Source organism: Phalacrocorax aristotelis, chromosome 20 (assembly GCF_949628215.1).
Source record: "Phalacrocorax aristotelis chromosome 20, bGulAri2.1, whole genome shotgun sequence".
Lineage (NCBI taxonomy): Eukaryota > Metazoa > Chordata > Aves > Suliformes > Phalacrocoracidae > Phalacrocorax > Phalacrocorax aristotelis.
This window is the reverse complement of record NC_134295.1, coordinates 6,213,038-6,229,605: the sequence shown is the minus strand read 5'-3', so window position 1 is coordinate 6,229,605 and position 16,568 is coordinate 6,213,038. Positions and strand designations below refer to the sequence as shown.

The 16,568-nt window shown below is 64.6% G+C and overlaps 2 protein-coding genes across 2 annotated transcripts; one reads left to right on the top strand and one right to left on the bottom strand.

Moving 5' to 3' along the window:
• Window positions 1-1,535: 1,535 nt before the first annotated feature.
• TINAGL1 (tubulointerstitial nephritis antigen like 1) lies at window positions 1,536-10,190 on the top strand. Its single transcript, XM_075114726.1, has 12 exons — window positions 1,536-1,627; window positions 2,207-2,538; window positions 3,385-3,448; window positions 5,315-5,407; window positions 5,502-5,616; window positions 6,666-6,789; window positions 6,918-7,068; window positions 7,335-7,518; window positions 7,805-7,850; window positions 8,331-8,454; window positions 8,977-9,022; window positions 9,181-10,190. Exons 2-12 carry the CDS (start codon window positions 2,238-2,240, stop codon window positions 9,319-9,321), a joined length of 1,389 nt encoding a protein of 462 aa, XP_074970827.1. The 5' UTR covers window positions 1,536-1,627; window positions 2,207-2,237; the 3' UTR covers window positions 9,322-10,190.
• A 2,905-nt stretch (window positions 10,191-13,095) lies between these two features.
• Window positions 13,096-16,400, bottom strand: PEF1 (penta-EF-hand domain containing 1). Its single transcript, XM_075114746.1, has 5 exons — window positions 16,306-16,400; window positions 16,039-16,174; window positions 15,306-15,461; window positions 14,673-14,816; window positions 13,096-14,063 (listed from the first exon to the last, which is right to left on the bottom strand). The coding sequence occupies exons 1-5, from the start codon at window positions 16,381-16,383 to the stop codon at window positions 13,834-13,836; spliced, it is 744 nt and encodes a 247-aa protein (XP_074970847.1). The 5' UTR covers window positions 16,384-16,400; the 3' UTR covers window positions 13,096-13,833.
• Window positions 16,401-16,568: the final 168 nt, after the last annotated feature.

Here is a 16,568-nt window from a genome sequence, read left to right as displayed (position 1 = left end):
GGAGCGGGGACAGGCCTGGCTGGTGAGGAAATGGGGGGCGGGGTGAGGACACACCAACTTCAGATGGACTCAGCGAGGTATGACGCTGCTGTGCCGGCTCGCTGCATCCCACCGAGAGCGACGCTTGGCACACTGAGCTCAGCCGCTGGAAGGGGTTGGGGGGGAGGCTTGCAAGCGCCAGGGCTGTCACTGCTCCTGCCTCTGCACATGAGCCCTTATCAGTCGGGGGGGGGCTGGGGGCTGTGACGGGAACGGGAACGGGAAGGGGCCAGCTCTGCCAGCAGCGTCCCACGGTACCCTCAACCGCTTCCAGGGAGCTGCCTGGCAGGAGCACAAGGATGGGGAGCAGAAGCTGGGGATGCCCTTTTCACCAGTGGCTTTGCTTTGTCCCCTGAGGGTCTTGAGGAATTTGTGACTCACTCCGGATTTCTGTTGGTCCCGTCATGAGGAAAGTACGTGTAGTTGGAGACAGTCGGACTCCAGGCTGGACCCAGTTCCTTCCTGAGGCGCTCAGCAGCCCTCAAACTCGGCGTGCTCTGCCCAAGGCCACGCTTGCAGGAAAAGGCCCTTCCAAGAGCATTGGCTGAGCAGCCAGGCGGGGGTCCCAGAGGATGGGGCTCTTGCAGGACCCTTGTTTGGGCACCTAGAGCTCCCTAGGGTCCCAGGGAGCAGGCAACCCTCATGCCCAGTGGGACACTCTGCTCCCCACGCGCGGGCACCGGGGTGCAAGCACACCTTGACAGGCTTCAGCATCCTCCCCGTGGGCTGCAGCTGGGAGCCAGGAGCCCTCCAGCCCGTGGCCCTGGGCTCAGCCCCTGCCCTGGCTCCCACGGCCGCCCAGGGAGCCCTGCTCCCTCCCGCCACCCATGGTGCCTCCCGTCCTGGCTGCCATGAGGCATCTTCGAGGAATCCTTTGGCAGCGGCTGGGAGATGCTCCTCATGGGTCAGAGGCAGGCAGGAGCCCCCAGGGCAGGCAGCCAAAACCCTACAACGAGTATGGCTGCTACAGGGGGAGCAGGGGCCTGTGGGGTTGCCAAGACCCCCCCTCCCCGGGTCCTGAGTGACTGTCTGGGTGCTGGCAGCGGGGCCATGGGGCTGAGTCCAAGCGACAGTGGCTCCGTTGTGATGGGATGTCCATGTGTCACTTGCATCCAGCTGCCCACCTTGCAGCCGGGGTGCTGGGAGGGGGGGAGTCACACAGTCCCCCTCTCCTCTCCCTACACCCTGCCCCGGGCAGCAGCGAGGAACTCCCTGGATGGAGCTGGTGGGGGGTGCTGGCAGGGCTGCCGGACCCCCCCAGTTTGCGAGGGGACGGGGTGGGGGTCACGGGGAGCAGGAGCCCGGAGAACCCTCGGGGGAGAAGGTGCCACCGGGGAGCCCGACCGGGGGGCGTCGGGGCCGCAGTTCTTCCGCCCGCCCCGACGGGAGCCCCGGGCCCGACCCCCGCCCCGTCCCGCTCCGCTCCGCTCCGCTCCGCCCGGGGAGGGGCAGCTCGGCCCGGCCGGATCGCGGCTGCCCCCGGCGCCTCCCGCGCCCCCCCGGCCGGGGCGCGGCTATAAGGAGCGGCGGGGCCGGGGGAGGCGCTCGGCGGCAGCGGCGGCGCGGAGCGGAGCGGCGGGCGCGGCAGGTACGGGGCAGGGGTGCACGGGCGGGGGTCGGACTCTCGTGGTTTCCCCGTGCTTCCGTGGACCAGCGTCCCCCCCTCGTTCCCTTCCTCCGCGGTCCCCAACTCCCTCCCCGGCACCGCGGGCTGAGAACTGGGAACTCATCACACTGCCGGCGGGGACCAGGGCCCGGGCAGCACCCACCGGGTGCCCTGGGGGGACCCGTCCCGCTGGGGTTTTGCTTCTGGAGCAGTGGGTTAAGGATTGGGTGGGCACGGGGCCCCTCGGCCACCCAGGGGGTGAGCACCCGGGGGGAGCCGGTGTTTCGGGGGCATCGTGCCGCGGCTGCGGGTCCCTGGAGCCGGGGTGGTGGCAAGGGGATTTAAGAAACCTGAAGATTTTGAGCATCCCAAGGGAGGGCAGGGAGGGGCCGAGGTGGCCCGGGACGTGGCCCGGGGCTCAGCAGGCGGCGTGCTGGGTGCTGGCTGGGGTGGGCAACCCAGCAGGATGGGGCTGGCGTAGGGTGCGGCGCTGCCCTGTGCCCGCAGGACCCCTGACTCCGGGCTGCCCCCCACCCCACACTCACTGCCCTCCCTCTGCAGCGGCTGCAGGTCTGGGGACGTTGCCGACAACATGCGCCTGCTGCGGGCCCTGCTTTGCCTCTGGCTGCTGGCCGAGGCGGCCCTGGCTTCCCGGGTGCGCACCCGCCGGGAGCTGGGCCCCGGCTTGTACGAGCACGGGGTCTACGATGCTGGTGGGTCCTACTGCCAGCGAGGGGATGTCTGCTGCCACGGCCGCAACGACGGCTGCACCGTGCCCTACCACGACACCCTCTGCTACTGCGACCTCTTCTGCAACCGCACCATCTCCGACTGCTGCCCTGACTTCTGGGAGTACTGCCTGGGCATCCCGCCCCCCTTCCCCAAGGCTCCAGGTGAGGCAGCACCCAGCCCAGCTGGGAGGGGGTCTGTGGGTGCCAGGGGTGGCCCTGAGGTGCCCGACATGCTGTGTGATGCTGCTCGTGCCCCTACAGATAATGGATGCAGCTGGCGCGACCCCCGCCCAGCCCTGCCCTCGCTCAGAGCCGCTCTGGACCCCTCGGAGCTGCAGAAACTTGTGGAAAGTGGCTGGGCTGGAGCTGGGCTCCCAAAAACAGGGCTGGGAGCAGCCTGCAGCCCCCACAGCCTGTCCCCAGCACCTCCCCACAGATGGCGCGGCAGGGCGCAGAGGGGCAGCTCCAGTGGCATGTACTGGTGGGACAAAGCAGGGGTGGATGGTGCCCTGACTTCCCCGGTCATGTCTGGGGCAGGCAGATGCTGGCTCTGACTTAAGCCACCCAGCAGCTGTGGTGGGTAGGGCGGCCGGGGGCGAGCGGGGGGCACGGGCAGCCCCCGCTGCACAGGACAAGGCTGCCTAAGAAGTCCCTGCAGAGCGAAGCCAGCTCCTGGGTACAACTGGCCTCTTTATCCCAGTCCCGCCAGCCTGTGCCTTCGAAGCCGGCTCTGCTCTGGCAGCCCCACACGCAACCCCATAGTTAACCCTCCCAGTGCCGAGCCAGCCCTGCTCCCACCCTGCGCTGTGGGGCACAAACTGGTCCCCATCGTGCCCCAGCTAGATGGGCACACTGGTCTGGAGGTGCCAAGCTGCAGCCGGGCACCTGCCTGGCTTTAAGGACTGGATTTATTTTTCCCTTGGTATTTACCCCCTGGAGCCATGGGGGTGCTGGTGGGACCCCTGATGCTGCTGGGTGCTCACCAGGGCTCTCCCTTCTCCCATCCAGGCTGTGCCCGCGCCGGCCGCAACTTCCCTACTGGAGCCACGTACCGGGAGAACTGCAACCTGTGGTGAGTGCCTCCGCGCTCCCCGTGCCATGCGGGTACCACCGGAACGGCGTCGGGGGGCCTGCGAGTGCCAGGGCTGCCCGCAGCCGGCTCGGGGGGAGCGGGAGCGCAGGGCCCGAGCTGGGTGGTGGGGGCCAGTGCCAAATCCCTTTGCTCTGGCATATTTGAAGCAGAGAGCCTGGGGCCTTGAGCCGCTCCCAAGTTTCAGCACATGCCTTTGTGGGAGTTGCTCGCTCCTCCGGGTGAACGCGCAGCCGGGCTGGCTGCGGGCTGCCGACGCGGGCCCGGCGCTGCAGGGGTTTTTCTGGCCGCGCTGGTCCAAGCCCAGCTTGCCCAAGCCTGACGGGACGCGTCTGCTGCTGGCAGCTGCCACAGCTCCATGCCAGGCGGCCAGAGTCCAGCCCTGCTGCCTGCTTGGGTGCAAGCAGCCCGTCTGTGCTGCACGCCAGGAGCCCGCGGCTTGCATCAGCGAGCAGCGTGGGGTTTATCTGGAAACGGCTGCGGTGGTATTAATGGCATTCCGGAGGTGGGGGATAGGGGAACCTGCGGGTGCAGATCTGCCCGTAGACAAGGAGCAAACACAGCGGGGCTGGCTGGAGCACAACGATGAGGCAGATAAGGGAAATCAAAGGCTCCGTCTAGGGTATGCGCAAGGGCATGAGCACATGTGTGCGCATGTGTGTGCAGGCGTGTGCGCTGGAGCTGGAAGTGAAAAGCCAGCCTGACCCCTCCCTGGAGTCCCGATGCTGCCTGGCGTTTCTCTGGGACCGTGACAGGGAGGCACCCAGGGCTGGAGGATGTTCCCGAGCCCTGGGGAAAGGTCGATGTCCCCAAGCCGTGCCCTTGGATGACTGTTCCCTGCTGCTGGGAAAGCATCCCTCCCCCAACAGCACTGGCCTTCGGGGGCTGAGGGTCTTCTGCCAAAACCCTCTTCCCCCACACTTGGCACCTGGAGAGCAGCAATTCCCACAGTGCTTCACCCCAGACCTTGTCCCTGCCTGGCTCCCGGGGGGTCTGGGGGGGCGTGGCAGGGGGCAAATGTAATGCCTGGGTGAGGCAGAGGGGGCTGCTGTGGGCACCCAACCAGCTGCACCCTGAGGTGCTCCTGTGGTAGTCCCTCAGGAGTTAACAGCCAGATGCGGGTCACCAGCACAGCGCCGGGAGCGCTCAGGGGTGGGGATGGGGCAAGGGCTGGGGGTGCAGGTGCCACCGGCGGGATCGGGGCCAGGCTGGCAGGACGCGGCTCCAGCCTTACACGGCTCCTTAAAAGGGAAGAGTGTGCCGGGAGCTCGGCCGGCGGGCAGGAGGGAGCATGCCAAGCATTGCTCGCCGGGCGGGGGGAGCACAGCCCAGGGCTCCCCAGGGGGACCTAGACCCGGCACATCTCCCCCAGCCACCCCTGCCCCAGGTCTCCCCGAGCGTGCTGCAGGGCTCCCAGCTAACGTGGCCAGAGTGGCTTGCCCTGGAAGGGGTACAGCCAGCCCCGAATCCCCTCCCTGGGCTGGCGTCCAAGCCCCGCTCTGAACTCTGCAGGCCTGGCTGCTTTTCAGCTAATTTTCTGTCCCATGCTCTGCCTGCCCTCCGGGCTCCTGCGGGGACCGGGGAGGGGGGGGGACAACAGAGCCCCCAGGGCCATGCAGAGGGCTGCCTGCCAGCTCCTGGCCCAGCTTCACCCTGTCCTGAGGTGCTGAGCCCCAGTGTGACCCCCACACCCTGGTGCAGAAGCAGCCCTAGCCCCACGCTGGCTGCCCACAACAGCAGCGGGTCCCCAGCTGGGTGGGGGCAGCACCCACACGGGGTTCCCCTGCTCACCCCAAGGGCACCGTCCCTCCCTGGCTGACTGTCCCCTTCGGTGCCATTCCCCTGCAGCACCTGCGGCCCCGGCGGGCAGTGGCAGTGCGAGGACCATGCCTGCCTGATGGATGGGGAGCTGATTGACGCTGTCAACAGGGGCAATTTTGGGTAAGGACCGAGCACCAGGAGGATGGGAGAGGGATGCTTTGCCCCTCAGTGCTTTTTGGGGCGCCCCTGACCCATGCCCCCTCCTGCCGCACAGCTGGAGAGCCGCCAACTACAGCCAGTTTTGGGGCATGACGCTGGAGGATGGGATCCGGCACCGCCTGGGCACCTTCTGGCCCTCTCCCACCGTCATGAACATGAACGAGATGCACGTGAGTCACCCCCAGGCAACCCCCCAGGCCCCTCGGATGCAAGGGGAAACTGAGGCACGCTGAGGGTTGACCCTGCCTGTCCCATGGCTTAGCCCAATGCTTCACCATCCCCTCCGCTAGTGATGTCCCCGCAGTGTTGCTGACCCCTGGGAAGGGGCTCTGACGCCGGGGGGAGACAGGAAAGGGGCCGTGTCGGGTGGGTGCCGCGGGCTGCCCTTGTGTTTGGAGACAGCAGCTCAGCAAATTCCCCCTGACAATCCCCGGGCTGCCAGTGTTGTTTTTTCCCCCACTCCTCCATGCCGGTTTCCCATCGGAAAGCCGGCCCCGCAACTGCTGAGTCGGCAGAGCCGGCTGCGCCAGCGCTTTGTGAGCAGGGTGCCTCCACCTGCCCCCGGTCTGCAGCCGAAAGTGGTCCCCATTCAGGGTGGACAGCGGCCGGGGGTCCCATGGGTGCTGGTGGGGAGCGAGCGTCACACGTGGTGCACGCCCAGCGCTGTGGCCTTGACTCCTGGTGCGGTTTAATTTTAGAGGAGCTTCCTGCGTTGGGATAAGCCGGGTGTTGTGGCTGTGTCCTCCCCAGGAAGGCTGAGCTGTGTGCGGCCGGGGTGGGAGCACTGTCCTCCCCCGCCAAAGCGGAAAGGCTGGGCGTGATTCAGAGGCCGGGCAAGGGCCGGCCAGAGGCCACAATGAGGGGCTTGAGGCACCCGGTGCTGTGCACTTGCGGCCGGGCAGCGCCGCCCTTGCTGGTGTCTGAGACCAGGCACTTGGTGCTTGCCATTGCCTGAGCATCCACCGAGGCTGAGGAGCCCAAATTTAGGGAAGGTTGAGGGATCCGGCCCCTCTGGGACAAGGGGACACCCGAATCCTGGTCATGCTCAGCCAGGGCTGCAGGTGTCCCCATCCCGAGGGGCTCTGCAGTGGGGCTGGGGGATGTTAACGCTGGCTGGGGACCGTAGCTCCGAGGATGCCCCGGGAGCTGCTGGGGATGGGGTGCTGCAGCGGGTCGTTGTGCCGTGAGCACCCCTCATGCCTCAGCTCTGCCTCCGCAGATGAACATGAACTCCAACGAGGTGCTGCCCCGACACTTCGACGCAGCTGCAAAGTGGCCCGGGATGATCCACGAGCCCCTGGACCAGGGCAACTGCGCCGGGTCCTGGGCCTTCTCCACGGCAGGTGAGACAGGACGGGGCGGGACAGGGCGGCCAGTGGGCACAGGGACTAAACCTGCTGCCGCAGGGCTGGGGAGCAGGGCAGGACCCAGGGGGGCAGGCATTGCTCCCTGACCCCCTGCTCGCTCCCAGCTGTCGCCTCGGACCGCATCTCCATCCACTCCATGGGACACATGACGCCTGCCCTGTCACCCCAAAACCTCCTGTCCTGCGATACCCGCAACCAGCGGGGCTGCAGCGGGGGCCGGCTGGACGGCGCCTGGTGGTACCTCCGCAGGCGAGGGTGAGTGGGGATGGGATGGGGGGCAGAGGCTGCCCTGGTGCTGGGTGGGATAAGGGGGTTCAAGGCTCCAATTACCCGGGGAGAGCCTGGGATCGGCACCCCAGGTGTCCCGTGCACAACCCCAGGGCTGTCCCTTGGGCAGGTGGGGACTGAGGGCTGCCAGCCCAGGTGGGATGGAGAGTGGGGTTTTAGAGAGGGGGTTTTGGGGAGGGGGGTTGAGGGATGGAGCCAGGTGGCCATCTTCATGTCCTTGTCCCTCTACCCAGGGTGGTGACAGACGAGTGCTACCCCTTCACCAGCCAGGAGAGCCAGCCGGCGGCACAGCCCTGCATGATGCACAGCCGCTCCATGGGCAGGGGCAAGCGGCAGGCGACGGCACGCTGCCCCAACCCCCAGACCCACGCCAACGAGATCTACCAGTCCACCCCTGCCTACCGCCTCTCCTCCAGCGTGAGTGCCTGCGGGATGGGGCTGGGCCGGGCAGAGCCGCCAGCGTGGGCGAAGCAGGAGCCGTTTGGTGTGGGAAGCGGGAAGGGGCTTGGCTCGGGATGGTTTGCCTGGGAAAGCCAAGTTTGGAAATGAAGCCAGGGAAAAACCCGCCACGGCGCCCCCAGGGGAGCTGCTCCTCCACCCGGCATCTCCACAACACCCACCTGTGGGTGCCGAAACACCTGGGGGGTGGGGAGGGCGGTTCTGGGGGTCTCAGCCCTGGTACCACCCAGCTCTGCCCTTGCAGGAGAAGGAGATCATGAAGGAGCTGCTGGAGAATGGCCCCGTGCAAGGTAGGGAGCCAGAATGGGCACCCCACCTGCGTACCCCAAAGCTGGGTGTTGCAATGGCTGGGGGGATGAGGTGGGTGGGGGAAGCTGCCCTGCTGGGGGCTGGTGTGGGAGCCAGGACCCCCCTCCCTGCCGGCTCCTCTCCCTGCTTCATGTTTAGCCATGTGCCCAGGCAGTGCTAAACCAGCCCCAGGGTGCCCGTCACGCTGCCCACACCAGTGGGCACTTGTTGCTCATTAACTCCTGAGATTTAATCTCCATCACAGGCGGTTGGTTTTGTTTTACTTTATTTTTTTCAATCCTCTCTGAGTCTTGTCAGATCACCTGGGGGAGGATCTGGCTACCCCTTCCCCATCCCAGGCGATGCCCCATGTCCCTGGTGCCTATATCCTCCAGTGGGGGGGGACGAGGAGCCCCGGGAGCTCGGTGCCCCGTCCCCTGGGGCATGGCCAGTGTCCCCAGACCCTCTCCCCCTGCCCGCAGCCATCCTGGAGGTGCACGAGGATTTCTTCATGTACAAGAGTGGGATCTATCAGCACACACCAGTGGCCGAGGGGAAGGGGCCGAAGCACCAGCGACACGGGACCCACTCAGTCAAGATCACTGGGTAGGTGGGGGGGTGGCGTGGGGGCCTCAGGGGGTGCAGGGAGCCCCGCACTGGGCAGGAAAAATGTATTCTTCAGGTGAGGAAAGGCGTCCCCTTCCTCTGGGCAGGGAGAGGAAGTGGGGAAGGAAGGAGGGTGCGGGGTGCGATGGGGGGAGCTGTGCCGGGGGCGATGCTTGCCCCCGGGGCTGCAGCCACAAGGGACGTGAGTGTGCAGTGCTCACCCCGCTGGAATGGAGGGGGGGCAGGTTGGAGGTGCAGAGCCTGAGGAGGGGAGCAGGGCTGGCTGCCCTGTGCCAGCAGCTTCCTTCCCCCTCCCCAAGTCTAAATATACCTGCTGTATTTTGGGAGTGGACGTAAACACCTCGGCCTGGCCCTTGGGGTGGGGGCCGGGACCAGCAAACGAGCGGGGTCAGCACAGCATCTTGCTATCGCAGTGCCAGGTGGGGTGATGCCTGCAGTACGGGGTGCAGCTCAAGGGGGTGCCCCGGGACTCCGCTCACTGCCCTTGCCCTTCCAATACAGGTGGGGAGAAGAGCAGCTGCCTGATGGCCGGATTCAAAAATACTGGGTGAGTGTTGGCAGGTGTCACGAGTTTATTGGGGCTCAGCCACTGGGGTGGGTGGGTGCAAGTGCTGCTTTCCCATGCCCAGGTGGGATCCAGCGCAGGGATTGAGGCGTGCAGCTGGGCCACCCAGCACTGAGCCGTGTCCCTTGTCCCCTCCGCAGACAGCGGCCAACTCCTGGGGCACAGCATGGGGCGAGGGCGGCCACTTCCGAATCGCCCGCGGCGTCAACGAGTGCGAGGTGGAGAGCTTCGTGGTGGGCGTCTGGGGCCGCGTCAGCATGGAGGACATGACCCACAAGTGAGCGCCCCGCTGCCCACGGGGCCCCCCCACCCAGGGGCCCCACCGCCCCGCAGATGACCTTGTCCCCACGATGGCCCTGCCCAGCACCGCAGCCCCTCCGTCCCCTCCTGGGGGCACCTGTGGGGTGGCACCCCCACGCAGCCCCGTGCCACCGGGCAGGGAAATGGGACAGTCCCCTGCGTTCCCATCCCCTGGGGACACGGGCCCCCCCGTGCTGACGTGGCGGCTGGGTGCAGTGGTGCATGCACAGGGCTTGTGGCTGGGGGTGCCCCGGGGCCCCATCCCCCATCCCGTGGGATTTACCCGTTAATCCCCCCGCCCGGGGCTTGGCTGGGCTTTGGTGGCACCCGGGGACTCTTCAAAGGCGGCCACCCCCCGCTCCAGCCAGTGCTGGCGGCTTCACCCCCCCCCGCGTGCTGGTTGGGCACGGGGTGGGGGAGCGCTGCAGTGGGACCCCAGGGCTCCTGCACCCCCATATCTTCCCCACCCCCCTGCCCCACTTCCCTGGAGCTGGAGTTGGGGAGGAGGGGGTTATCTTTAACTCAGCAGTGCCTGGGAGGTTTGTCTATGCCCCTGGAGCTGGAGGAGCCCCAAGGCTGAGTGTTGGCAGCTGGGGATGAGGATGGGGTCCCCACCATCCCCACTGCCTGTCCCTATGGTGCTATGGCTCCTGCCACCCCCCCCAGGGGACTGTGGGGACAGGGAAGGGCTCAGCACCCTGGTGTCCCTGTCCTGGTGGGACCACAATCAGGGACCACACATCAGCACACCCCAGGTCCCCCTTCACCTTCGTCCCCAAGGCTGTACTTTTAAGGATTTTTGTATTTATTATGCTTTTTATTATTTGTAAATAAAATTAATGAAGCCTCAGTCCATGAGGGTCCTCCTTCCCCAGCCCCGCTCGGTGGCCCCTCTGTCCCCTGCCTGCCCCATCCCAGGGGGGGACCCAGCCGTGGCCTCGCGTGTGGCTCAGCCCCGGGAAGGGCTGCGGGGTGAGATAAGCCCCGCTCATTGTGCGCCTTCCGGCCCCGCCGCCTCCCCGTGACCTCGGCCAGCAGCAGCGGCCAGCGCTGGACCCGCCACGGGCACACGCGGCCACACGGGCCGCTGCAGCTGCCACCGCGGCCACGCGTGCCACCACAGCAACCTCTGCCACGGCGGCCACGTGTGCCATGAGTGTCACCACAGCAATGCGTGTCACTGCGGCCACGAGTGCTACCACGAGTGACGAATGCCACCGTGGCCACGAGAGCCACCACAGCAACCTGTGCCACCGCGGCCACGCGTGTCACCACAGCAACCTGTGCCACCGCGGCCACGTGTGCTATGAGTGTCACCACAGCAACGAGTGTCACTGCGGCCATGAGTGCTACCACGAGTGACAAATGCCACCGCGGCCACGAGTACCACACAACAACGTGTGCCACAGCAGCAAGATGTGCCACCACAGCCAGGAGTGCCACCATAGCGAGGTATGCCACCGCGGCCACCCCGCAGCCAGGTGTGCCACCACAGCCAGATGTGCCACCACGGTGACATATGCCACTGCAGCGATGTGTGCCACCACAGCCACCCTGGCCACCGCAGCGAGATGTGCCACCCCGGAGAAGCGTGCCCCCAGAGCCAGGAGTGCCACCAGAGCCACCCCGGCCACTGCAGCGGGGCCACGGGAGGGGTGGGGAAGCGGAGCCGGCCCGGGGGGTGGCGGGCGGGGGTGGGCTGGGGGTGGGGACGGGGTGGGACAGTGTTGCTTTTTAAAAACTTTATTTATTCTTTGCGTTTCCTCCCTCTTTCCCGCCCCCCCCAGCCCCGCCCCGCAGCACCCGGGGCGGGGGGGGGGGGCACCCACAGGGTGGCGTTGGTCGCCACCTGGTGGTGACAGCCTGCACCTGCGCACGGACAGACGCCGTGTATGGACAGACACACGGCCGCAGAGGCAGGCACGGGGAGGGCGAGCCACACAGGTGTAGGCTGTGGGAGCGGTGTGCGGTGCCGCTGCCGCTTACACACCGGGCCACGGACCGCCACTGCGGGGGGTGCGGGGTGTATGTATATCTATATATCTAGCTAGATAGATACACGCACAGATATATAAATAGATATAGTTAGATATATAGATATACAGACACACCCCCACCCAACAGACCGTATTGTGTATATACGTCGTTTTCACACACAGCCACCCCTCTATATGCAGGTAAAATTCTTCCCCCCCCCCCTTGTGTATTGTATCTATACTCACACACACCCACACACCAACCTCCACCCACCCCAACACCCCCCACCTCTATGTGTGTCCATGTCCCTATACACGCCCATATATATAGACACACGCATTATATACACATGGGGGGGGTCAGAGTGCGCGTGGGGTTTGTGTAACACCTGTACATACACAGGGTTATCTCTGTGTGCGTTTGTATATTTATATATTGTTGTGGTTTAACCCCAACCAGCAACTCAGCCCCACGCAGCATGGGGCTGGCTCGCTCATGCCTCCCCCTCCGGGGTGGGATGGGGCAAAGAATCGGAAGAGTAAAAGTGAGAAGACTTGTGGGCTGAGACAAAGGTGGTTTAACAGGTAAGGCAAAAGCCATGCATGCAAGCAAAGCAAACCAAGGCATTCACTCGCCCCTTCCCATGGGCAGGCAGGTGTTCAGCCACCCCCAGGAAAGCAGGGCTCCGTCATGTGCAACGGTGACTTGGGAAGACAAACGCCATCACTCCCAACATCCCCCCCCTTCCTCCTTCTTCCCCCAGCTCTATATGCTGAGCATGACGCCATGTGGTGTGGGACATCCCTGGGGTCAGTTTGCATCAGCTGTCCTGGCTGTGCCCCAGCAGAGCAGGGGAGGCTGGAAAAGTCCTTGCCTAGCATAAGCACTGCTCAGCAGCAACTAAAACATCTCCATGTTATCGACACCGTAGCACAAATCCAGAACACAGCCCCACACTAGCTACTAGGAAGAAAATTATCCCTATCTCAGCTGAAACCAGGACATATATGCACAGGCATGTCTTACTGGGTGCACATGTATGTACACAGGGCTGTCTCCATACACAGACACACTCCTGTGTGCACGCACACACACACCCCGACAGACTTCCCTGGCTGTTATCTGTATGTACACTCTCACTCACCCCCAGCTGGGGTCACACCCCCAGTCACCCCTGCCACCTGGCCCCGGCCAGGAGGGGCAACAACTGGCCCAGGCAGTGACAGCCACAGCGTGGGTGACAGCCACTGCTTTACACCCCTCTGAAAGGCTGGGCAGCTCTGGCTCAACAGAAGACAAGAAAAATTGTTGGAATTAATAATGCTCTAGAACAAAAAGCCTTGCCTTTGGCTGAAGCTGAGGAAAACACCAACAGCTGGTTATTGCTTCTGAAAGCATCAGTAAGTTACTTGGCATGTAAAATATTTTCTTCTATAAAAATTCCTTCAAATATGTAATAACAACGTGCCTCTCACAAAGCATCTTGGAGATTTCCCATCAAGGTCACCACTTTAAAACCACAGGAAAGAAAACCTTTGCGTTGGTCAAATCTTAGCAGGAGACCCCAGCGCCTTATTTGCTCTAAGTGGACACAAAATGTGCAAGAACTAACCTCTGGAAGGTGTACTGAGCCTTGGGAGGAGCACCCAGAGCAGGGCTGCAGGCACAAGAGGACACGTCCCCTCCTTGCACCCAGAGCTGCTGCTGACCCCGCAGAGGGTGACATGGGGCAGGGCAGCGTCCCCGTGAGCCGCTCCGCAGACACAAACCACCCAGCGACCAGTGCACGTTGCCTTTTATTCAAAAGCTGTAAAAATAAGCTCTAAACCGTTTCTGAGTTTGGCTTCAGCAGACAGAGGTGAATCGAGACAGACATTGGCAACAAGGGGGTGATTGCAGCAACATGGCCCGTTCCAGCAGCCCGGAGAGAAACGGGGCTCAGACCCCCAGGAAAGGCGGAGTGTCTCCAGCACAGCCAAGGGGTTGGAAGTGCTTCCAGTGAGGAGGGGCAGTCTGCAAAGCAAGGAAAGACGAGCTCTGCCATCACTTGAGCCCTTCCTGCTGCTTATCAAACGAAGGTTCAGCTCTTGGTCACCAGAAAGTCCCCAGAAGCGTACCGAGGCAGGGATGTTCCACCGCAGACATCCCACCAAGCAGAGGGATAGAGCAGATGGGGTTTAAGCATGATTTTTTGTCTGGCGAGGGAAAATCTAAGCGCTCCCTGGGAGGCATGGCACAGGTTTGCTACTGGTTTGGCTGCCCACCCGATGGCATGGCCCCAGAACCGGGCTCCAGTTTGGCATGGGGCACCCACTGCCATTGAGTGGGGCAAGGAATTGAAGCCAAGAGGGCCCCAGCAGGACTTGGGGCTCCTCAGGCTGGAAAACAGTGCCTGGGGAACAGCTTGTTCTTCAGGAGGAGGCTCAGCCACATCCCAGCGTGAGGCCAAGGATGGCTGCTGCTCCCGGAGAGACCCGCAGAGCTCCCAGTCAGCTCACAGCCCTCGGCCAAGGGCGTCACATCATGCGAGTCACGACCATTGTGAGGAAATCCTCATAGCTCAGCCGCACGTTGCCCACCAGCCCTGTGTCTTTCTCACGGAAGGCATCGGTCGTGCTCTGGAGCTGCATGCAGATCTGAATGAAGCGGTCGAGCTGGATGCTGGGGTTGGAGGATCGCTGGGCGTAGCGGGCCAGCAGCAGCTGGCTAAACTGGGGGCTCAGGTTATAGCCCATCTGGGAGAAAGCTGGGAGCAAGAAACACTCAGATTAAACCTCCCTAACAAGAGGGAGAGTGACTGTGCCCTCCCTCCCCTGCGCTGGCACACACGCATTTCCCACTGCCCCGTGGTGTTCACTTCTGACAGCGGGTGTGCGCGGGCAGGGCTCTCCTGAGGGAGGAACCAAACCAAGGCACTAATTCCAGACATTCTTCCCCTCCATCAGACACACACGCCCAAGAGCTCCTTCCAGAAAACAGGATTTAGCCACATAGCTTGGGGGGGGGGGGGGGGGGGGCGGGGGGGCATTCTGCATTTCCTTAAGGAAGGAAGTTCACACCATTCACACCACAGCCCTGCTGCGGCTCCTCATCTCCTGCCCATGGGAAGGCTCAGCACCAGCTCTGCCACAACTGGTTTAGCCAGCCCAGTGTGCCCCAGCTCAGGAACAGGTGTGGACTGCAGCCATGGCTGCATGGGAGGCACCCTGGGAGCTCAGAGACACCCAGCCCCGCTGCAGGGATGGCACCAGGAGGGGTCACTGGGCTGGGCTGGAAATAAACACCAGGCAGAGCCAGACAGTGGTCCCCAGGGAGCTCGGTAAGGGCCAGGCTCATGTCTGTGCACCTCACCCACCTTGCTGGAGCTCACTGAAGCTGATGGAGCCTGACTGATCCCTGTCGTACTGCTGGAAGAGGTTCTTCCACTGACGGATGAAGTTCAGCAAGGCTGAGAAGCCATACAGGTCTATGCGTCCTGACCTGGTCTTATCAAACATGTCTGGGGAGAAAAGAGCAAAGAGCAGGAGCAGGGCAGTGAGGAGCAGAGCAAGGACATGCTGCAGGGACTCCCAGAGACCTCAGGATCCCAAAAGCCCTCCCTCACCAGGGCTGTGATCAACCAGAACCATTCAGTTCCTACGAGGCCAGTGGGAAACAGCATCAAAACCTGATGCTGGGGCAAGCAGGGGAATTGGGCGATTCTGGCTCGCTACTGGAGCTTTCCCTCCCTTATCTCCCTGGTTTTCCAGGAGCAGGGCCTCACTTGACCTCGGGCAGAGCTGAGTTCCCTTTCCCAAGCAATGTTTTGGGCCCCTGACTCGTGTCCTCCTCCAAAAGGGCGCTCGGAGCTGCTCAGTTTGCCCAGCTCTCGCTCCAGAGAGCCCTTACAGGCCAGCTACTCAGGTAAGTGATGCTCATGTAATGGGGGAAAGCAGGCTGGGCCGGGCTTCACCCCGACAGAGGCTTGTCTCAAAGCAATTAGACTCACTTATCATCAGCAGGCAGGTCTCATCATTGAACGTCGACCAGTTGGAGTTGACCAGCGCCTGCTTCAGCTCCTTCACAGAGATGTACCCGCTGCGATCAGCATCGACCGCCTGGAACCAGGAGAAGGCTTCGGGGTCCACACCCGGTGGGGCATTACCTGCACAGGGAGAGGCCATCAGCGGCTCTCGCCTCCCCTCAGAGAGGGGCCGCCGGCTCGTCAGTCCCCGGGGGTGGCTCACGGAGACGCAGCCAGCGCCCAGGGACCTGTCAGCACTTCTGCTCCGAGCGGCTTTTTACAGCTACGTGATTCTGGGAAAGCAAGTGAGCAAGGCCCGGGGCCTGGCACGTAGCATCTGGCCGCAGAGAAGGGGAGTACATCAGACCCCCCGTCGCATAGCTCGGGATGGGAGAGCGAACCAGGGGGCTGCGCCCCGAGAGCCTGGCGGCGCCGGGAGAGGGATGCGCGGCCGCGAAGCCGTGCGGCAGGTGCTGGGGGCTGCGGCCTCTCCGGTGCTTTCCTCCTCAGGGCTTTTAAAATAATAAACTTGGGGGGTTGTGATTTCGTTCACACGGCAAGTTCAGCTGCGCTGGGCGAGGGGCGCCGAGCCCACCGCTCCCGGCACGGAGCGGGGCCGGGACGCGGGCTGGAACCCCCCCGACCCGGCAATACTGACCCGGGGGGGGACCCGGGGCGCCGGGCACCGGCCGCAGGAGGGACTCGCGGCCCCACTCACCTCCGTAGGGCCCGCCGCCGTAAGGCCCGCCGCCAGGCTGTCCGTAGGGACCCCCGGGCGGGGGGTGTCCGTAGGGAGCCCCGGAGTAGGGGCCGGCCGGGGGCGCGCCGGGAGCCTGTCCTGCACCGGGAAAGCCCTGGGGAAAGGGGCAGAGCTCGGTGTGCGGCCGGCCCCGGGCCGCCGCCCCCCGCCCGGCCGGCCCCGCCGCCGCCGCCCCCCGGCCCCACCTGCCCCGGGTACGCCGCCGCCGCCGCCCCCCGGCCCCACCTGCCCCGGGTACGCCGCCATGACACCCGCGACCGACCCCACCGCCCCGGTGACGTCACGGCCGGCGCGCCCGCCCATTGGCTGCGGTGCGCAGTGGAGCGGAGGCCTCGCCCACTGGGAGGGGAGGGGAGGCGAGGGAAGGGGCGCGTCCGGAGCGGCCTTAAGGCGGCAACGGCACCGGACAGGGGTAGGGCCCACGGAGCCCCGCAGGGTACCCCTGGGGGCAGAGTCGGGATCTACACGGGAGCAGGGCTGGATTTTCC

What these genes read in the sequence shown, in the direction of transcription:
- TINAGL1 (XM_075114726.1), top strand. Translation starts at nt 2,238, where the DNA reads ATGCGCCTGCTGCGGGCCCTGCTTTGCCTCTGGCTGCTGGCCGAGGCG. An exon ending in CTGGGCCTTCTCCACGGCAG is followed by an intron (nt 6,790 to 6,917) that starts GTGAGACAGGAC and finishes GCTCGCTCCCAG; the next exon opens with CTGTCGCCTCGGACCGCATC. An exon ending in CCTACCGCCTCTCCTCCAGC is followed by an intron (nt 7,519 to 7,804) that starts GTGAGTGCCTGC and finishes CTGCCCTTGCAG; the next exon opens with GAGAAGGAGATCATGAAGGA.
- PEF1 (XM_075114746.1), bottom strand. Translation starts at nt 16,383, where the DNA reads ATGGGCGGGCGCGCCGGCCGTGACGTCACCGGGGCGGTGGGGTCGGTC. An exon ending in TGGCGGCGTACCCGGGGCAG is followed by an intron (nt 16,175 to 16,305) that starts GTGGGGCCGGGG and finishes CCCTTTCCCCAG; the next exon opens with GGCTTTCCCGGTGCAGGACA. An exon ending in GACCTGCCTGCTGATGATAA is followed by an intron (nt 14,817 to 15,305) that starts GTGAGTCTAATT and finishes TTTTCTCCCCAG; the next exon opens with ACATGTTTGATAAGACCAGG.